Raw genomic sequence first — 18,038 nt, forward strand, 5'->3', positions numbered from 1 at the left:
CCCCCCTCCAGTTTGAAGAGTCAACGAAATTCTGCCTCGGTTTTTCCAGTTCCAGATGAATCGTGTACATGCAGCCGTTGATGTTTGGAGTGCGCAAGCGTAAGACATGTGCAACTCCTCTCGTCTGCGCTCCCAAATACCAGCTTATCGATTCGCTAAAATCTATCCGTGGAGATTCGAATTATCCATGCATCGCTTCTTTATATTATTCACGATCTTGCACAGATAAGATAACTCTGACGTAGCTGCCAATGCATCCTATTTATCCGCGTTTGTCCGTGCTTCCTCGTGCGGGTCAGACGAGTAGACACCGCACCTCCCGCCCTCGCGTCAGTGCGAGTTTCTATGCGTTTGTTTTGTTGGTTACCCATGACCTGCCAAGACGGTGCATAATGATAATTATGTATCTGGCTGGCAGAGAAACCTCGATGACGCAACCATCCCACGTACTTGCACGTTGCCTGAGACTAGAAAAACTGAGGTGGAGTTTGTTCATTCCGGGAAATAGGAATGTGGAATTTCCACCACTGGACGAGCGGTGGAGAGATGAGTGTTTCCCCAGTGCTCGTGTGTGCTCGGAGACACTTTGAATCTTTAAGCCAGTGTCCAGCTCACTCATCGCTGAGCTGTGCTCATGAAGTCAACTGTTCAATGAACGCAGCCGCACAGTAAATTATGAGTTACTAAATGACTGCTCGAGACCCTTTTGTATCATTCACATGATGAGTAGACCATCACCCGTACGTATTGCCTGAGCACTAATCATGATTCACACATGTAAGGAGTTTAAACAGAAGCGTCTTCTCGCTCAATTATGCATTGGGCATTGCTCCTCTGCATCGGCTTCTCTGAGCCAGTGGTTGCCATTACTATGGCAAGGGCAGTCTATCCATGGCACAACTGCTGTTGACTTCATACACATGAGCACTTGAAATTTCTCATCAACTCTTCTAAACAAGCCAAGGTTTCGTATGCCAAACAGGAACATGCAAAATTACAAATTAGAAAAATATATTTATATCGTAAACATCTTTTTTGTTATGAAGATGGTTTAAAATGTACCTGTATATATTACGGCTGTTTTAAAATGATACGACCGTTTTTGCACTAAAATTGGTAAAGGAATCACATTGGTCAGTGAAAGCTTTTGCTGCTGATGATTGCGTCTGATGTGCTTGTGTGTCGTTCGTCGCTGTCACATGAATATGTGAAGCTTTTTTGTTGTTCACCAATCACGTTTGAAACCACTCGCCATGTCCATCTGTAAATGCATTCTTCATCTCTTGTTTTTCTCTTTAAATCGTCTTTGGATTTTCTTAGCAATGTGATTTTGTCTTTCTTGCCTATCGCTTGAACTTCTTTGAGTGTCTTTTGTTGCATTGTTTTATTTTAATATTATTTAATCACCTATTTGTAGCTGCCAACTGTTTTTAATTGACGGTGCATTATTTGATATATACAGGAATGCTTTGAGCTCTAATTGTTTTGTTATTATATGTATATCATGCATTGAAGAAAATTGGAGATAATTCGTTATTTTTTTACCATGAGAATAGAGCAGTAGTGCTCATCTCCATTAGTGACCCCGAGCCTCTCAAGGAAATTCCACATTCTCAAGATGACGGCGAGGAAAACCGCTCTTGACTATAAAAGAGCGGTTGTCGGCATGGGAGGATGGTGTCCCAAGTCGATCCCCAACCAGGAGTTGAACTTATTGCATTTTGGTTGTGAGTTGGATGATGGAACCAAAGTGCCAACCTGGCTGGATGAGTCTGGCACCTTCCTCGAATATTACATTTTCGATCGTGATCTCGGTTTAGTCGCAGAATCACTGAGGCTCAGTGTCTGCTCCTTTGCCGTCCCCTCTGCTATGAACATTCGCTCACTCATTGGTCTGAGACAAAATTCAACAAAATTAAGAGTGCTATTATGGCCAAAAATCAGTGTTGCCTTTGACTTTTGAAAGTTGGAAGCTATGTAATATTACACATCCTGAAAGGCCTTGGCTATGGATTATTTTGTTTACATTTTTGCAATCAAAATTATGACATTTCAGTTGCTGATAAACATTTTTAAATCATACATCTTGTAAAGATGTTAAGATATGTCCTTTTCAGCCTGAAAGCATTCTTTGTTTAATTTGTGTGTTTTTGATTTCTGTACCTTATTTTTGGCTTCTTTATCATTAATTTCTTATTAAAAATTATGCCTCAGCCACTGTCTGGTACTCTATACATTTTGTCCATCTCCAATCAATAGCGTTATATGTGAGACATGATTTTTACGCGCTGCTTTTTCTCAGAAATCTCACTGTTTTAATACGCAAAGAAAATGTTATTTAGAAAAACTGGAAATATTCAGTTGGGGGGGGGGCAATCCTCTTGAATCATGCAAACATCATTGTCTGAGTAACCTGCAGAGATGTGGATATTCACAGTTCCAGCGGCAGTGTCTGATCTCTCTCCATATGTTCACATTTCACAAAGCGATTCCCATTTCATCTACACCAGAGGGAAGTTGGGCTGAGTTGACCTCCAATGGATCTTACAGCCCTCCTTTTGTGAATTAAACACACGACCACAATGCCACCTGACCAGGCATTACATATGAACACGTGTGTGTGTGTGTGTGTATGTCCAGAACAAAACCTTGGTAAGAGATCGACTGTCGTGAGCTTGACTGCCTGCATTACTTCCTGCCCTCCACATCCAACACGACTGGTTACGTGAAGCGTTAACTTTACACAAAGTTCATAACAGGCACTTTCACCACATCGTTTTTGTGGCCCAGCTTGACTCTGCACCGGTAGTTTTTTTTTTAGTCCATCTGACGACACACGTGTGTGCATGTGTGGTCCATGTGGGAAGCGGTGGTGCAGTGGCTAGTGCAATCTGCAACAAACCCAATGACCTCGTTGGAGTTCCCGGCTATGGCCTACGTCACGGGCGAGGACAGTTCCTCCGTACACGAGTGCTTGGTGCGACGTGTAAACATCGACAGTGGGGAGACGATGGTGGGCAGGCATGACGCTGGCTACACTCATGCACTGTGCTGGTCCTAATAGGTGCTTCACTCAATTCCGTCTGTTAAACTATTTGTCCCATCAGTTTGTTAAAGGCTACACAAGGGGGGGGGGGGGTGGAATATTTGTAATTTTTGTGTGCTTGGGGAGCAGTGGTATTGTGGTATGAACCTGGAAATGTCGATTCAATTTCATAATTGGCAGATGGTGTCCGAACCTGTCTTGGTCGTGTTATAGGTCAACTTAGCCCGGCTCAGTGCAACCCGTGGCGCTGTGGAGACAAAGGCTGACGCTTGTGGTGCTGGCCACACAACCACTAAATTTCCATGCAAGCATTCATAGGTGTCTACCAACACCATTTGCTCTTACAGTCATTTGCACGTGTATTGTGTGTGAATACATCTGTAGGCCAACTGGAGGTTTGAGTTCAACACTGTAATCCCAGCCGCCCTGATTCAGCCGTGGGTAACACACGCGGCAATCCATATCTGAACGTGGTCTGGGTCAGCGTCATCCCAAACAAATGAATACTTTCCGCAGTATTTCCACCGTCGGCGCCGGGCAGACGAACGTGGCCACCGTTTTGCTGTGCCCACCCTCGATGGGTGGGGGTCGTGGGGGGGGCGGCGGGGTCTGTGCGGCGACTCTCCAGCAGCGCTTGCTCTGGCAGGGCGGCGTCCCGCGGGGCTAAGCGGGGGATTCCGCGCGCGTGTCGCCCTTTGCCGTGCTCGAGCAGGCTCCATGACGCTGCAGCAGTGGCAGCAGCTGGCCCAGCCGCACCTGGGCGGGATCCTGGACGCACGCCCCGGCGTCATCACCAAGGACTCGTGGCCTACCCTCCCCCCGCCCTCGTGGGGTCATCCCATCTACCGGATGAGCGACTACGAGGAGGACGAGCCAGGTGAGGCCGCTTTGTGGCCATCTCACCGGCCGCCCGTCCCCCCTGCCGCGGTGCATCCGCTTGCGGAGGCCCGTGTCTTCTCGCCTTGGATACCGCAAATCTCTCCCCTGCGACCTCGTCCCCCACCCAAAAACTCCAGATGACTCAGAAGTGCTGCTGCCAGACTTCTTGCTCGTGTCCTCGAGCACAGACCACATCGCTCCAGTCCTCACGTCTCTCCACTGGTGACAGGATCGCCCCTGCGCCGTCTTCAAGATCCTCCAATGAATTGCCATTATTCAGTGCCACGAGTCTATTCATGACTCAATTCTTATTTTGGCAGCTTAAAATAAAACAACTTCTACATGTATATGAGTAAAAAAAAAAATAGATGTTTACATGCACTGTTCGATGCATGTATCGTGTGCGTAACGATTGACTTCAGCCGGTGAATTGCTCAATTTCTTCTCCCGTCCACGTGTCAGTGGCTCCAACAACCAACCTGTCAAATCCCCTGGGCAATCTCAATTGAAATATCTTTCCATCTGCCGGTCTCTTGCCCTTGTAGTTCAAGTTCAAGGCCAAGACGTTCCCCTCCTCCTCATCCATTTTCTTTTCATTTACACGCTACGATGGTGTTCTTTACTTGGTGCCTGGTACCATCATACTCTACACCTTCCTTCCCACTTAACAGTCCCTTTCAAACATTGTCTCTTTCCTTACCTTGCCTACTCCACATTGCCCTTCGTTATGCCGTCTTAAGACGTGTTTGTGTATAAACACTTTACGAGTGCACATGCCCGTAGCCCAAGTTCCATTTTACTTTGTCCTGCCGTGATGTCAACCCCTGGTCTCATCAAATCCCTCGCGTATCCTTCATCATCTCGGGTGACACAGATCCACTTTACGTGTGCGGGGAAAAATAGGCAGTTTTATTCCAGGAACCCACTTCAAGAGGGTGACTTGGAAAGTAAGCATTCTCAAAGTCATCAACCAGTCTCTGACAGCTGATTACGTGGTTGGTATTTTAAAAAAAGTATTGCAATCTGATTTCTGGTGGTGACACCGAGAGGCTGACGACCCAGGAGGGGATGTGAAGCTGGATGGCGGGATGCTGAAAGAACAGTGAAGAGGTGTCATCTCACGTCTATGCAACAGAAGTGAGATCTAGCATGAGGAATCAAGTTATGACAAGGTTGGCCATAATAATTAACATAGACCCTAACGACCTCTGCACCGTGACCTTCAGTGTAGCGATTGATGGTAACCAGGGGCTGCCTGGCACATTTCCCCACCATTGTCCAATGCTTGCGTGAGGTCCCGGGTGAGCACAATTAATGTGTTTCACACCCACTGCTATCCCTTACCTCCCGTCCCTGACCTTCCCCCCCCCTCCCCCCACCGTTTGTTCCCCCCGTTCTGCCCCCAGTGTACTTCCCCAGCAAGTGCGTGTCCCAGACCAACTACACGTATACGCTCACCACGTGTCGAATCATGCACCCCTCGGATGTGACGGCCATCACCACCAGGTGAGCCCTTGCACTCGCCATGATGCTCGGGACTTGGTGTCGGATGATGCTGCTGTTGTGCCGTCCCAAAGATGCCTCGCCGCTCTTGCATTTGCCATTGTGAATGAGCCTGCGGCCTGGTATAGAGAGGGATGGCTGGCAATGTAACCGTGTTGTTGTTGTGGTGTTGTTGTTGTTCTGCATAGTCCCCTTGTAGTGCGGTGCTCTTGACCGTGTGGCATGTTGAACAAGAAGAGGACGCTATGAAGCGTCGGTGTAGAAACATCAGCCACGAATGTTAAATTCACCTTCTGTAATTTAGAAACTGTCACAATTGTCAATACGTTACTGCGGTCACCTACACTTCCATTGCAGACTTGCTCGTGTGTGTCAATAGGCTGTCACTTAGTTAACTCGATGACATTAAAGTCATTTTAGAGTGCTCAACAAAAGCCACGAAGATCGTTAATTCAAATCGGAGTCCGCATTTCACAAACCGTAATGCATGTTCTCATGTTTAGTGAGTTTGATGGCCTCAGTGACGTCACCAACGTCTGCACAAAAGCACATTAATAATTGAGTCTTAACGCCATTTCACGAGGTGTACAACCAAAGAGAGAGCACAGCTGTAGTGGCTCTGCGATGTGGATCATGAAGGATGACAGCTAGAAGCCAGTGATGTCACCTCTAGGAAAAAGGCTTTACTTTGAGGGAGCTTCTCATGGAATATCTTTTAATTTGCAAATAGGAATAAATATAGGAATATAATTTCGATCAAATGGGCTCCAATTAAATTAAATAAATCGGTTTAAATAAGATGAATATTTCAAATGAATGTATTATATCTCACAAACGTAAATAGTAATTATAAAAAATAATAACATGAAATTGTGTTTTCCTGCTCAAATTGTCAGGAAGACCTTTTAGGTGGCCTTGAACCAGTGGTGCAAATTCCACATTCCCATGGTGGGGGCCAGTCTTGTTGTACCATCACCACCATGGACTTCCCACAAAGTAGTCTCACAATACTGACTTAATGAGTATGATGGGCTGAGTGAAGCCACAATGATGAAACCCACCCCTACCACACACGGCAACCCACCTCTAGGGGTCAGTGTTATTCCAGTTCAGTCGTTGATGAAGACGCCTCGACCTCTGCTTATTGGTGAAGATTTGGTCAAGCGTCAATTCTCCAAGACACAATTACAGATTTGATAATGGGACATTTGGACATTACGTGGAGTTCTTAAAATTAGTAGATATATAAAGGTATGTAAAAAAATTACATTAATGGCAATGAGTACAATTGGCTGCAAATGAATATTTCTGTAATAGATAAGTAAGCTGACATGCACAGCATACGTGTCTACAGGATATGTACTAAGAATGTAAAAAAATCATAAAAATCGAGTATTTTCCTCGTCATATCTGTCTCAATTGCATGCAAAACATTGAATAATTCAATATTCTATTAATGTGTATTGTTTGTGGTAGGTTTGCCCATGAGCCACAAGGACAACACAAATAATCAGTTAATCACGAGTTTAAATGTGACACCACATATTGTGACAATTCATTGAGATGGTGAATCATTATTCGCCTAATTTACACCTAACTGTGCAAAGTGTTCCGTTATCACCACATTCTTCAAGTGCAAGCTCTCCGTTAGTAGAGCACATGCAAATCAGCACGTCACTGTGTGAGATGCTCACTTACTAAAGTTTTTTGGGAAGAGTACAACACAACTTTGGGATGTATTGGTTTCATGATTTAATATCTGAGGTTCAGAGAAGCACAATTAACACTTTAAGAACCTTAGTGTTCTTTATTAATGGCTTTATAGCTGCATGAAACACTCCGGTATATTCCATAAACTAAATTACGGGTATTTTGAAAAACGATTTGTTTCTGCAATGAGCGCTGTTCTGGTTATACAGGGTGTGTGTGTGTTTTGTATATATTTATGTGCAGTGGTTATTATATGAACTGGCCCTGGGCCTCTCTCGAGGTCGATTGGACATTAAATGAGTACCCGGCACCATGTGTGAACATCAACGCCGGAGAAACAAAAGCAGCCGGGCATGGTGTTAGCCACCCACCCACGCCATGCTGAGCTTCCATTGATGCTTGCTAACAGCACTTACTCCAACAGTCTATTCATGGGTATACACGCGATGTTTGGCTTTGTCACATATGCATGTATCTGTCTGACGAACAACGTTGCAGTGGTTAATCCACTAAACTAAGATCTCAGCGAATGCTGCCTCCTGTGATGCACATTGCCTTTAACAGTTGTAATACGAGCCTGCCGGAGGCCTACCCCCGATTGACTCAACCGGAGTTGAATTCCTGGCAAAGGGCATGGTCCATGGCCACCCTTCCCCATCGTGTGCCATGCCGGCCATTATCACGTGCTCACTAACAGCACTTGCTGCTAACGCTGGATGGGGGAATTGTCATCTTCGTGTGTTAAGGAAGGTCACACTTTATTTTATTTAAAACTGACTGTGCGTCGTCTTGTAGCCTTTTCTGCACGACGTTATCTTTGATGCGCTTCACTGTTTTGTTATACTCAGGCTTTGGCTGAAATGTTTCATGAAGCCGTCTAAATTATAAACGGTCAACAACGAACAGTAAGACACTGCTACATTCAACTCCGCCCGAGCGTAGCTTTAGAACAAGCAATTATAACCCTTCCTGTAGTGTGTGCTGTCGGTAGACCTCTACTAACACGGTTATGGAAACAATCCTGTTTAAATATGCCTTTAGATCTTCTGCTTTTAAAAATCTACGCTCATTAATGCTGATTTTTATGGACTGTAATTCTTTGGTGCCGTGATTTACAATGAATTAACTCCACTTCTCTCGCAAGTAGAGGTCAGCTTGGTTGAAAATGACCGTCTCTGATCTTGGGCTCAGGGTGCCAGAGCAATCTGCTTCACTTATTGCGGCACAACTCTGTGGATGATGAAAAATCATTGCAATCTTTTTCTTTCTAGATTTGAAGCTTTCGCGACTGTAAGGATTCATACTCTTTGGTTTTTTCGGTAAAGTCACGTAGGTAAAAAATGAAATAAAATAAATGAAAACAAATAAATTAAATCACGACGTTTCGGGCGCAACACAAGCGTCCTTTTTCAGGTGGGGCCAACGTAGCGAAAGCACAACCGCTTAAGTGTGCCTAAGAGATGGCTGTGACGAGAAATTATATAGACGCGACACACTTAAGCGGTTGTGCTTTCACTACGTTGTCCCCACCTGAAGAAGGACGCTTGTGTTGCGCCCGAAACGTCGTGATTTAATGGAGTTGTTTTCTTTTATTGTATTTTTTACCTACGTGACTTTACCGAAACAACCAAAGAGTATGAATCTTTTTCTTGGAGGACAATGCTCAATTAAATGTGTATATACGTGTGGATGTGCGCCTATGGTGAGTCTAGCCAATGAAGCCGGTGTCTCTGCTCACGCGAGAAATGGGGCAGCAATAATCTCCTTCCAATTCCAAGCCAGTCATGGAAAGTCTACATTCCCTTGGCAGGGGGACCAGTTTTTTCTCCCCATAATATAATCACCGTTGACTTCCCACAAAATGGTACTCAGGTTTATTGAATGCGGAGGGATGATATGTTAAGTGAAGCCACAATTGGGATGATAACACGCAACTTTCTGGTTGTGAGTCTCTTATTACCAGACCAATTAATGGACATTTATGATTATTACTCAGATCCAGCTGTGTGGCGATATTTAATCAGGGATAAAATCAGCCCTTCATCCCTCTAGGCTTGATAAAAAATTAGTGCTACATCGTTCACAGAGGTCCACGGTGGTTGTTCTGTGGAAAGACTTGCCCCCTGTTATCAGCGAGTGACATTTCCATGACTGGCTCAGGGTTGAAACAGGAGATGAGCGTCACCCCATGCTCATGCGAGTGAGAAACCACGTCGTCTTGACGTTGTTAACCACACAATGCGCTCTCTCTCTGGCTCAGTGGCATTGTGCGTGTAGCGCTCAACTCGCTATGTTTCGGGCATGCAGACAATTTGAGCTTGACTCCCTTGGCTGCACAACTACAGAATCAGAATATTTATACCGGAGGAATCCGATGAACTTTAAAGCTCTTTTTCTCAGATGTCCAGTAGGGGCGGGTCAGAACGTTACAACAGCTGGTAAGATAAACTATTTTTATCTCACAAGATAAAGCCCTTTGAACTATGAACTTATTTTTCAGAAGTGACCCGGCCAGAAATGATAGCTCAACAAAGTGGCTTACCACGTGGAAATTTCTAAAAGTAAAATAATCTAAATAATCTTAATAGCAACTCCTGGCTGCCCATCGTATCACGGGCTTTGCTTCCCGCATTGATCTTGTCGCGCGCTCCTCTTCCCCGCAGCGGATCTGGCAGCCCCGCCACGAGGCTGTTTGACAGCGTAGCGTCCAGCCCTGTGCCGTCCCGCCGTGCCAGCCTCGCCGAGTCCTTCACCAACGCCCGCGAGTCGACCCGGACCTGCAGCGCCACCCTGCGCCTGCCGGAGCTGCTCCAGGAGCGCGGCATCTCTGCCGCGTCGCCGCCGCCGCCACCGCTGGCAGAGCAGCGGCAGCAGTTGGCCGCCGCGCACGGCATGACGAGCCGCCCCCGAACGTTGCCCCTGGCCACGGCGACACCGCCCAACTCGCCTTTGCGTGCCGACTTGCCCTCTCCGCTCTTGTCGCCGCTCGCTTTCCCGCCTCTGGGACAGCCGGCCGAGGTGTTCCTGGCCTCCAAGCCGGCCACGGCCGTCCTCAAGGAGGTCATGGGTCAACAGAGGCTGACGAGCAACACGGGAAGCCAGACGGAGCTCAGTGCCAACCACTTCACTCTGGTGCAGAGGCTGAGGAAGCTGGGCATCGGCTCGTCGAACGTGGGCGTGCGCGGCGGTGGTAGCGCAAGCAGTGGTGGCGATGACGGTGGTGATGCCGACAGCGGTCGTAGTCGTGATGGCGATGGCTGCGATGGTGCTGCCGCTGCTACATCAGCATCAGCGGTTGCCAAGCCCTTGGCTGCAAAGTACGTGCAGGTACTGGAGCGACTCACGCAGTCATTCGCCGGACGGCTGCGACCTGCTCTTGCGGGCATGACGGATTCGATTCGCGGAGCTGGCGAGAGCAAGTGCGGACATCATCACAGCAGCGGAGACCACGATAGTTGCACGGGCAGGGAAATTATGGATCCCGACGCCTGCCGTCGTGTCATCAGCCCCGAAGTGCCGTGCGGTGGCCTCAAGAGGTCCGCTGTCCGACCCGACGAAGTTGAATCGCGCGAGTTAAAGGTGGCAGCCGTTGGACTGGCCTGCGCACTGGGGTTCACGGATAGCAGCGAGCCTGGACGGGTCCACTTGCGCGGGGCTTTTGGAGATGACGACCGAGCCGACCGTTGGAACGTTGAGTGTGACTTGGTGAACAGCAAGTCGGCCGAAAAGCCAGTGTCTAGGCACGGGATGAAGCGGTCTCTGAGCCTGAACAGCGCGGTGTTGATGGGGGGAAGGTCTCCCCCGCAGACCAGCCCTCCAGGGCTGGCTGGGATCATGGAACTCTAACAAGCGATCTCGGCGATGCGAGCAACTGAAGTGTGCGTAATGACCCACGCAGAATGCACTGTGTAAATATATCGTGTGCCTCACTGTATTATAATGAAACGCAATTGGTATATTGCATGGATGAAAACGGCCTTTGATTGGTGCATTGTTACGGCAGTTGTTGTGTAGTTAACACAGTTAACAAGTGTGTTCGGATTGCATTTAAATACCAAAAGTTAAGAACAAAACAAGGACGACTGCGATTTTCATGTACATCGTTTGTTCCATATTGCACTTGAATATGTATAGCGGGTGTGGTTGTACAGGTGTATGTCTTCGTTTTGCTTGTATATATGTACATTTTTTTTTATAACTTTTATTTTCTCATCTGGTAGAGTTACACAAAGCACGTTTTTATAATCACCCTGGATACACTATTTGAGTTTACAGAGCTTCCATAAACACCGTCAGCTTATGTGCATCGCTATAGTTGTAAGCAGAAGACACCTTTAACATCAGCACTTTAACATATCATTACTTTCAACATCACAGCCACCTTAAAAATCAATGTTATTTTTCTGCGATGCACAGAAAACATGCAGCGCATTACATCTATAAATTATCCACCACACATGTTAAATCGGGAACTATTTTAACACCCAACACCGTGCATCCCAAACTGTAGAAGACGGTGTGGTTTTAAGCTGAATGCAACATGCAAAGAACAAAGGACACCATTGACTCCGAGTGCCATCCAGCCAAGGTTATGGATTATTGCCAGGATAAGTGCTCGCATGGGAAATGGAACTAGGATGAGGCCAGGAAAATCATACAATCTAAGGTTTGAAGAACTCGAGATACAAAAAGAGACAGCGAGGAAGAGTATGATGGAGAAAAGCATTTTAATAGTTGGTCAAACAGAGCAGTGTTCATGGGAGGGGAAAACAAGAATGAGCTGTCCTGCATATGCGAGACAGCGTGACAGCAGGAAATGCGAGTGAGACTAAGATAACGCAGAGGTGTTGAATCAGCAGATAATTAACACCTTGCTACGACCAGTTTTAAACTGACACACTTCACACTGGTTTAGGCTTCCATGAACTGTGCAGCCTGTTGGTGTCAATTCCCCAATCCCTTTGGTGGAAAGATTGTGAGGTTAGGTGCGGTGATGTATGGCGGGTTGTCGTTTTGCAAGTAATTCCTTAATTAGGTCTAAACCTTACACTATGAACTAAGACAAAAAAAAACTCTCATATATTAAGGTTGAGTTTACAATTTTAAAATCTAAATTTTTTTTCTCCATTTGTTGCCGTTTTAAAAGAAATGTGGTTATTGAACGACGTGGTAAACTTGTGCTTCTCACCTAGTAAATACAAACACAACTTTGCCTACCATTCGAATAACCCACGCTGGTGCTGTTCGGGTAAACAGCCAAGGTGACCCATTTTTAATTGGCTGCCTAAAACTGGTCATGGGAATGAGTCGGAAGTGACCACTCGTGGTTGTCACTGGGGCTTGTGGCCTGGCCCGGCTGCAGGACATCGAGTGCGCGTGAAATATCACCATCCTTGGTCTGAAGCGGACGGACGAGCCATGCGCCCTCGTCTCGAGAAGCCCGTGGAAAGTGTCTGCGGCAGAGCTTTTCGACCGGACGTGACTCGGCGTCGTTAGGGAGGATGGGGTAAGCGGCGGCCTCCCTCGGTCCTCCGTCGTCCTCCGCGCGTCATCCCCTGGTGTCACATTGGTCCACTCATCATCGCATTGTCGCCCCCCCCGCCTGCTGCCCCCCTGCCCGTGAGCCCTGCATGCTGTCTCTGGCGTTGTCAACCTTCGCCGTGGCGGCACCTCTGCCCCATTGGCCCCGCACCAGTCTCCCAGTCCCGAGCCAGGGACGTGGCTTTGTCATTGTCGGCGACTTGTTCGGCGGTTTCCATCCCAAGTTCAACGTCCTTGGACGGAACCCTGCCCCTTGGCCTCATCTCCCTTTCCCTGCCCCTTGGGATCCTCCTCCTTCTCACCCTTGGCCTTCTGCTTTCCTGTGCATGGCCCCGCTGGTCTCCCGAGTCCCACAGCCGGCATGAGCGCCACAGCGACATCGTTGCCCGCCGTGCTCTACGTCGACGCTCACGTCAGTACCAAGAGGGCCCAGCATGGCCACCACGTTCTCTCCGATTTTCTGCAGGAAGTCCGCTGCAGGGTTTTGGCTGCTCTCCTTCAGCACCTGGTTCTCCAGCCTGGGTGGCTCAAATTTTTGTTTAGCTTGTTTGCATAGAGGTTCCCAAAGCTTGTAGAGGCCCCAACACTTGTGTTAAATCCCCCCATGGGATAGCACAACCCCCAACATGCATGGCAGCCAAAATTAAAGGAATGCGAGGACCCATGGGAGCCACGGCATCCGTGTCGTCCATGTGGCCCAGAGGCACCATGTGGCCAAGGGGCACCATGCCACCCTGAGGCGCGAACCCACCCCAAGGCGCGAGGCCCTTGCTGCTGCCAGTTAGGGAAGGGGATGCCCTCCGTGCCCTCCGTTCCGTCCGTGCTCGCTGTGCCCACCGTGCCCACGCCGTGCACCCTGATCGAGTTTGATGTACACGCGGAACACATCCTCGGAAAGGTTTCCCAGAGCTTCCGTAACGTCCTGGTCACTGGAGAATGCGATGAATGTCATCATCGAAATCCTTGTAATGCATGGTGAAGCCTGCATCGGCCGAGGATGGGAAAGCCTGGGCAATGTTCCCCTTGAGGTAGATGAAGCTGCTGCTTGCATCCACGTCCATGGCCACGTGGCGAGTCTCCGGACGAGACACGTGCTGGTGCAGCAAAATTAGCGTTCACGGTGAAGGCCATCGTTGATATCGGTCGGCGAAGGGGCCGCCTCGCTACACTCGACAAGGGACAGCTTGTTACGGTCAGCCGAGAGAGACCAAGGTGGGAGCGAGAGGATCAGAGACTTCTCAGCGAGCTTGCTAAAGGCCCTCTGTTTATGTGCGATGCGCCACTAACATGGTGCCATCCCCCCCGTGTACGTTGTATAAAGTGTATATAATATGTACATATTTAACAAATAATGTATATGTGCTCAAAAGGAATTTAAAGCTTTATTGCCAGTTGTGCTTATAACATTGAATCCTTTGTCGCTTGGTGTTAAATGATGCCACTCAACATGTTTTTACTTTGATAAAAGCGAAGGGAATGTTTATGATAGCAGATGCAGACAGTTGGTAGAGTAGTACAGTATGCACTTTTTGAAACAATGAGGCCGAATTGTGAATATTAAAATGAACTGAAAGCGTACTTGAAAAGTGGACTCACTATGCACTTGGAGTATACATTGGGAAGCTGCGTATGTATTCATGCACACGGGTTAAGCCTCAAGTGTCGGCATTGAAACCTGCGTTCCTGTGAATCTGTTTTCCAGTCCTTACCTGTGGGGAAACCGCAATTCACGTGTTTCAATGGGAATTCTAAATGATACTGGGCTACTGAATGTGACATGGGAACACTTTCAAAAGTAAAATAGAAGTGTCTCCCTGCTGAAGTGAGCATGGGGTGATGGTCATATCCATTGGCGCGACCCTGACCACGCGGATTAAATTCCACATGTTATGGGGGGGGGGGGGGGGCATCAACACATGTTACGTTACCCTTAAATCGTTTAACAGATTAAAGGCCTGATGCAAGAAGGGGTGAACTGAAGGTTTAACTAATCATCACAGCATCCATTACCAGCCTCCTGCTGAATGAAGGCCTCAACCACATTGTGACCATCCGTCACGGCCTTGCGAGTGATACACCTCGCTGCTACCTGCCGTACACGGGCTTGGCTCATCGCCCCCATCCCTGCGGCGTTCGTGTCCCATGCGCGTGTCCCTTCTGTTGGCTGCCAATGCATCACCAGCCTCCTCCATTGGCCATCATCCTTTCTGTCCATCTCTCCTGCTCGAGGCCACTTAAGCTTCTTAGCAGTCAATACGATATCTCAGTAATTTGCATAGATTTTCTGGTTATTGAGTTCCACTACTTGCCCGCTCACGTCCCTCCATGCACTTTTCAATTTATTTTCCAGCGTCCACCTTTTCGATTCGTATGTCTATCGTGCGTTAAAATACTCAAATGTCAGCTTGCTCGATTGAGCGTGGGGTGGCGCTCCTCACCGTGGAAATTCGACATTCCTGTGGCAGGGGCCAGGCTGTCCATAGGAAGGAGAGTTGGGCACTGACTGCACATAGAACTTTCAAGCTGCCGAGTCGTTCGCTCTGCCACAGTGCCATTCAGCCAGATTAATAATACGCATGCTTATTAATAACATTTCATATTTTTTCCTGTGTAGACTGAATACAATTGGAAGTGGGTAAATTTGGGAGAGATTTGGGTTAGATAACATTTCTGAGTTAAAATCCCAGTTTGGGTCAAGTTGTCCGCATCTATCACCAGCAGCTGTCCTCTGGACTTCAGTACCCTGTTCAAAGCCACGTGGAATTTTTTCCACTGGCTCAGCACTAACAATTGAGATCAACAAGCATCGCTCCAAAAAACAAGGATATTGACGTTTGAAACGCAGCGTTAATGTGCCAGGATACTTACATATTCTGCATATAATAATTTGTATTATCAACAATCGAAGATACTGTGTATGCAAATTCGAAGTCAAAAATAGTTTGAGAACATCAATGGTGTTCTAGAAATACCGAGCCAATTCTGGAGTGGGGTACCGAGATAATTCTACGAAGACCAAATGTAGCCCCTTTAGAGCTAGTAATATTATTTATATAGACTTTTATAGTATAACAACATAATAAAGTGATAAAAAGGATGAAGCCACTGAAATTCACAATCCAATTTCGAAACGAACGTCCAACGCTTCCTGTGGAGTCGCAGTCGTAACCACCACGATGCATGGGGAAACTGCCCCCGGCACCTTGCACGCGGATCCAACGTCGAAGTCCATTGCCAGTGAGTTCCCTTGACCGTGCGTGTGGGACGCGGTCCACCCAGCCACGTTGTTACGAAGACACCGCCTGTTTCTGTGCCGACGTGTTCGCAGTGGTGCAAGTTTATTTAACACACCTTGACTACTTGCATCTTCCTTCATGAAGTTAGTTGCGTTATATGATGTATATAATCAAGTACGTATTATTGTATACATTGTGCACTAACTTGTGTACAGTTTTATATATATTGCTGTATATTGCTGCGATACTGTGTATACAAACCAAAATATTGTATATATATGTGGTAAACGGTAGACATATTTGCGTGCCACCATACCATGTATAAAATAGTCTTTACAGTACTGTAAATAATGTATCAAACAATTACAAAGGTCCCCCATGTAGCCGTCTAGCCCGATGGGGCGAGTGCTGTTTTTCAGACATCTGAGAGTGCCGGCAGAGCACCGGGGAGGCTTGCAGTGGGCAGCAACACGCAGCACGTCTGGCCAGCTTTGTCTCCCCATCACGAGATTGACACTCCGCACGAGGTATTCATTTTTAAGGCTTACCTACCGCGAGTCAATCTGGGGAGTTGAAGCCAAGTTGCACTATAACAGAGCACTTAACTGAAATTGGGTCAATCCGAGTTAAAATCTTGGTGGGAGGTTGATACACTCCCCCTCCCGCCATCATCCCTCTGCTGCCGAAACAAAGTGCCACTTTATGGAAAGTCAAAACGACGACTTTGTATCAATCGGCTGGTCCCCGCGATAGGAATATGGAATTGCCACCACTGGCTTGAATTTCAAGCCCCTCGAGAGAAGAGGACTGTCCAGTGCACTTTTAATGGAGAGACATTGAGGCCCTGGCCATAAGCCGGTTTAGACACCAATTTACACTGGCGCTGTATTGAACCAAAGCGTGAACACTGGTCCTCGACAAAGGTCAGTATGCGAACCCCCCCCACCACAAGCCCAGATCTACACCAGAAAAACCAACGCCCGCTTTGGTCATCAGAGTTGCGAAAATGCAATAAACACAAATCACGAGCTGCAGTTTATATTTTATGCGATGTTTTGAAATGCAACCCATATATCGTTCAATTGATTCACACACACACACGTGTTTTCATGCTTTTTCGCTGGACTTAAACTGACGGAGCGCTTTGGCATCTGTGAGCTTTGTTCATTGACGCAAGTTGTACATATTGTCTCTACTTTTGCAAATGCATAACGTTAATTTTTTGTGGGTTTTTTAAAAATAAAATTCTCAGCTTCGTTAAATACGTTTTTTTCCCCTCCAAGTCGTGCAATAAACATGTCAGTCCGTCAGTTGACATGAACGGCTGGGGTTCATTGCATTCATCCACATTGATCTCTGCTGCATATGCCCTCAGTAGTAGCCAATTCATTGATGCTTTCATAGCATTCTCAGGGAACAGAGTAACATGGCATATGCAGTGGCTTTACTTAGAGACACACACTAACTCAGGAGGCAATATGCTTATTCTATAGACCACAACGGGATAACGACATAAACTGGGTCAGGACAGTCGGCACACTGCCTGACCCACGATGCCGAGCACGAAGACCGAACACCGAAGAACCAGGGGAGGACTGCATTCCAGCAGACAGCCCCGACCCAGCCTTGGGACCTCCCTTTTTTGCCGCCCAGCGTGGCCTGGCTCCGCCCTCGGCCACACCCCCTTCTGGACCACCAGAAGGTTCTGGGCCATACCCCACGTGTCCCTTCTGTCACCTTTGGCCCACATCCTTACCCTGGCCTATCACGTGCCCTTGCCAGCCAACCGGGCTGCTACGTCCTCAGATGCCCCCCTCTCTGCCAGCCACTAGCACTACGCCCCCTAGGGACCCGTTCCGTGAAATTGCATGCCCTACTGGCAGAGAGGGCTACTACACTCCCAGTTCCCATCTCGATCAGTAACTGGCGCTAGGCGCCGTAGTGACCTATTCTATCTCACTAGACATAGTATCAGATAATTGCTCCTGAACGGTGTTACAGAACTACAACCAAATGACTCTAAATGTGGCCGATCTCGTCTGATCTTGGAAGCTAAGGAGAATTGGCCCTGGTTAATGTTTGGATGAGAGACTGCCAGGGTATATAGGTTGCTGTAGGCTTAG

General features: G+C 47.5%; 2 protein-coding genes across 10 annotated transcripts in view; one reads left to right on the forward strand and one right to left on the reverse strand.

The window, feature by feature from the left end:
* LOC144721063 (trafficking kinesin-binding protein 1-like) overlaps window positions 1–17,177 on the forward strand; it is an 85,434-nt gene extending 68,257 nt beyond the window's left edge. For 6 of the 9 annotated variants that reach the window (XM_078598394.1, XM_078598389.1, XM_078598390.1 and 3 more), the window contains 3 exons: window positions 3,759–3,923; window positions 5,332–5,431; window positions 9,802–17,177. In XM_078598394.1, the coding sequence (XP_078454520.1) occupies window positions 3,759–3,923; window positions 5,332–5,431; window positions 9,802–10,984 (1,448 nt within the window). In that variant the 3' untranslated portion in view covers window positions 10,985–17,177. Of the gene's footprint in view, window positions 1–3,758; window positions 3,924–5,331; window positions 5,432–7,702 lie in introns of all 9 variants that reach the window. The other 3 variants (XR_013585833.1, XM_078598397.1, XM_078598396.1) reach the window with 3 other exon arrangements.
* On the reverse strand, window positions 12,423–13,567 carry LOC144721150 (sequestosome-1-like). The gene is given in 8 exon segments (XM_078598545.1): window positions 12,423–12,682; window positions 12,685–12,721; window positions 12,723–12,813; window positions 12,815–12,921; window positions 12,923–13,015; window positions 13,017–13,166; window positions 13,168–13,242; window positions 13,244–13,567. Coding segments are annotated over 8 exon segments (1,137 nt in total).
* Window positions 17,178–18,038: the final 861 nt, after the last annotated feature.

The sequence above is a fragment of the Lampetra planeri genome, chromosome 10, assembly GCF_965212315.1.
Source record: "Lampetra planeri chromosome 10, kcLamPlan1.2.h2, whole genome shotgun sequence".
Taxonomy (NCBI): Eukaryota; Metazoa; Chordata; class Hyperoartia; order Petromyzontiformes; family Petromyzontidae; genus Lampetra; species Lampetra planeri.